Source organism: Crocuta crocuta, unplaced genomic scaffold, assembly GCF_008692635.1.
Source record: "Crocuta crocuta isolate KB4526 unplaced genomic scaffold, BGI_CrCroc_1.0 scaffold1161, whole genome shotgun sequence".
Classification (NCBI taxonomy): domain Eukaryota; kingdom Metazoa; phylum Chordata; class Mammalia; order Carnivora; family Hyaenidae; genus Crocuta; species Crocuta crocuta.
Window position 1 is genome coordinate 221,094 of NW_027531894.1, and position 3,130 is coordinate 224,223.

The 3,130-nt window shown below is 66.5% G+C and overlaps 1 protein-coding gene across 1 annotated transcript in view; it reads right to left on the reverse strand.

Annotated features, from left to right (window-relative positions):
- The window catches only part of EPS8L2 (EPS8 signaling adaptor L2), a 16,751-nt gene that overhangs the window by 2,589 nt on the left and 11,032 nt on the right, over positions 1–3,130 (reverse strand). The window contains exons 6-14 of the mRNA XM_077773381.1: positions 2,995–3,130; positions 2,836–2,906; positions 2,584–2,702; positions 2,367–2,490; positions 2,177–2,251; positions 1,829–1,977; positions 1,562–1,694; positions 1,310–1,422; positions 75–180 (exon numbers count right to left, since the gene is read on the reverse strand). The exon at positions 2,995–3,130 is cut by the window's right edge and continues 204 nt beyond it. Coding sequence (XP_077629507.1) covers positions 75–180; positions 1,310–1,422; positions 1,562–1,694; positions 1,829–1,977; positions 2,177–2,251; positions 2,367–2,490; positions 2,584–2,702; positions 2,836–2,906; positions 2,995–3,130 — 1,026 coding nt within the window. The remainder of the gene's footprint in view (positions 1–74; positions 181–1,309; positions 1,423–1,561; positions 1,695–1,828; positions 1,978–2,176; positions 2,252–2,366; positions 2,491–2,583; positions 2,703–2,835; positions 2,907–2,994) is intronic.

Below are 3,130 nucleotides of genomic sequence, written 5' to 3' on the forward strand. Positions count from 1 at the left end.
CAGGCAGCCTGGCCCCTGCCTGCTGCGCCCCCCCCGCCCCCAGGCAGCCCCCTCCAGCCCAGGCTCCTGCTCACCTCCAGGACCTCGTCCTTGAGCACCGACAGCTCGTTGGCATTACGGGCCGTGAAGTCATAGAGGACCCTGACGTACTTGGCCATAGCGGGTGCAGGTTCGTAGCCCCTGTGCGGAACAGGAGGGCTGAGGCCCAGGGCTGGGCCCGGGAAGCACGGCCCAGGTGCGTGCTGCCTCCTCTCAGCTCTCTGAGGTCGCAGCAGAGAGAGGCTGAGGCTTATCAGCCGGGAACAGAAACTGTGACAGCCCCAGAGCGCCCGGGGGCCCCGCGCGGAGGTGGGGGCCGCGCAGAGGGGTGGGACGCGGGGAGCCTGTGGGCCTGTCTCAGGGGTCCAGAGCCAGACGTGTACCTGAGAAATGACAGGGTCACCGCCACGCCTGGAGGCAGGTGACCACTGAGGGACGCAGTCGGTCCACAAGCCCCCGCAGCAGAGGGCTGCCCAGGAGCTGCAGGGGTGCGGGGAGAGGGGCCGCCCTGACCGAGGCTGTTCTGGCCGCAGCGAGGAGCGGGCCTGTGGCTGCCGCCGGGCCGGGCCGTCCCCCGGTCGGTCTGGGCAGCCTCCTCATGCAGCGGCAGGCCGCGGGGCACCGCACAGGGGCGGGGGCTGGAGGCCAAGGGATGGAAACGCTTCTTCCAGCGCGGCCCTGCGCAGGCACCACGGACCCAGGCCGCTGATGTGGGGCGAAGGGAGGGGCACAGCTTTCGGCCCCTCCCCTTCTGAAACCAATCCTGGGATCTGCCAGGGTGACAAGTCTTCCAGGCAGATCCTAGGCCAGGAGTGGGGACAGAGAGGGGAGGAAGGAAGGGGAGTCCCCCAGGCCCTGCGTCTGTTGAAGTGCGTATGTGGGGGCGGGGAGGATGGCTGTCCTGCTCAGACCTTCAGTCTCCTCTCTGGCTCTGAGGCTAAGCCTAAATCAGCCCCAGTAGGTGACAGGGATTGGTGACCCCACTTAACTTCAGCGGCTCAGTAAACTCCTCACCATGATTCTAGAACATACGTGAGAAGACACAGAAAGAGGTAACATATCAGGGTGACAAATTTATGGGTAGTTTGGGACATTTTCTCTTCAGCTCTATGTCATAAAGTTAGAAGGAAAACCTGGTTCTTGTTTGGAAAAACGCTGTTTTGAACAGCACGAACCAGGCAGCCGCCGCCGCCCGGTGGCGACATACTCCCATCAGGATCTCCATGTTTCTAGGGCTGAGCGGCTCACTCTCGTCTGAAGGGGAACTCACCTGTGAGCATGCGGGGCGCTGACCGATGGGAGGCTGTCCCCCGGGGGCGCGGGCTCTGACGTGACGCTGTGTTTTGGGGAGTTTCGAAAGGACAGTCGGCTCACTGGAGTCGGCTGTGGGGAAGAAGGGCCACCTGCGCTTGGTGTGGGGTGAGGGCCAGGTAGGGAGGGGCGGTGAGGGCGGTGGACAGAGGTGGGCTGAGGAGGTGAGCGCGGGTGGAGGAGGCAGCGGGCCAGCGGGGGGCGCTCTGACCTCTTCATCCGGGGCCGACGCCAGCCCCTCCACTTCCCAGGGCGCCTCCTGCAGCACGTCCAGGGGTGGCTCCCAGCCGCTGTGGAACTTGGGCAGGTAGAGGGGTACCTGCGGCTCCCGTGGCCACTCAGAGCTGGGGGTGGGAGGTCCTGGGGGTGAGCCAAGCCCACCCATAGGAGCCCGCCCCACCCAGGAGACCACCCAGTCTGCCAAGTTTGCACCCCCTGCCCTGCATCACCCCCCACCCCTCCCTGCCTGCAGCCGCACCGGGGGCGTGTCCATGTCTCCCCCAGTGACTCCCACAGCGTCGTCTCCTTGGGGACTAGGTGGCCTCGCAGGAAGGCCACGGCGTCACGGGAAAGCATGGGGCTGGAGACGGAGCACGCGATGTCCGGGCCCCCACAGGTGCTGACGATCTGGGGCAGAGTGGGGTTCAGAGGAGGCCCCGCCCACGGGACCGCAGCCCTAGCTCGCTCGCTAGAGGCACCGCAGGCCAGCCACGCTCGCAGCGTGGATGCGTGGCCTCAGCTGCCTGCCTGAGGTGGGCACCTGCTTCCCCCCACCTTCAGTCAGGGGCAAACCACCCCGGGGCCCCGCTCCCCCGGCCCCAGGCACCAGGTCCAGCGGTCCGAAGAGGAAGTGCACCAGTTCTGCTGCGCTGGGGTTCTGGATGTGCTTCTGCAGCTTGGCCTGGAGTGGGGGGTGCAGACAGACGGGGTGGGGGGATGATGATGGGGATAAGGGGGGGAAGGACCCCAGGCTCCTCAGTGTCCCACAGACAGCGGGAGACGATTACAATACTCACAAGCAGGTTGATAGCCAGCTTGATTTTCTGAAAACAGTCGATAAACTCGGCCTCGGAGGGGGGCCGTGCCCGGAGCGTAAGGACACCCTCTGGAATGGGGGCAGTGGCTATGAACCTGGCTGGCCTAGTCACTGACCCCAGCGGGCCTGGCCCTCAGCAGCCCACCTGCTCAGGCTGGACCTCTTGAAGCTCAGTGGCCACTTGTCCCCATGACCACGGTCCATCTGNCTTCTTCTTCCCCTTCTTGCGTTGGTTCAGCTGTTTGAAAGCCTCGGCCGCCTTCTGCAGCCGAGCCACGAACCACTCGATGTCATCCAGGGCGCAGTTGAGGATTTGCTGGGGTCAGAGCGGAGGCAGGGGTCAGTCCGAGGCACCCCCGCCAGCTGGAGGTCAGCCCCACGCCCCTCTCTTGGTCCCTGGCCTGGGGAGGAGGTGGGTGCTGGCTGGGGGCTGCACGGCCAAGACCTACCGTTTCCTTCTCTATCTTCTGAGCCAGCAAAGCCCGCGGCTCCTCGTCCTGCGACTCCCGACGGCGGAAGCCTGGATGCGGGAGGCAGAGGTCAGGGGCCACTGAGGAGGCCACCCCCGCGGGCCGCGACGCAGCGCCCGCCCGGCTCCCCGCGCGTACCGGGCTCGCTGAGCGGCGCGGGCAGGCCCACTCGGTTCTTGCTGGACGGAGAGTCACCGCCTTGGCGCTGGAAGGGGATGGGGGCCGGGCCCCGGGGGGCGGGCAGGACCGACTGCCGCTGCCGGATCTTCTCCCG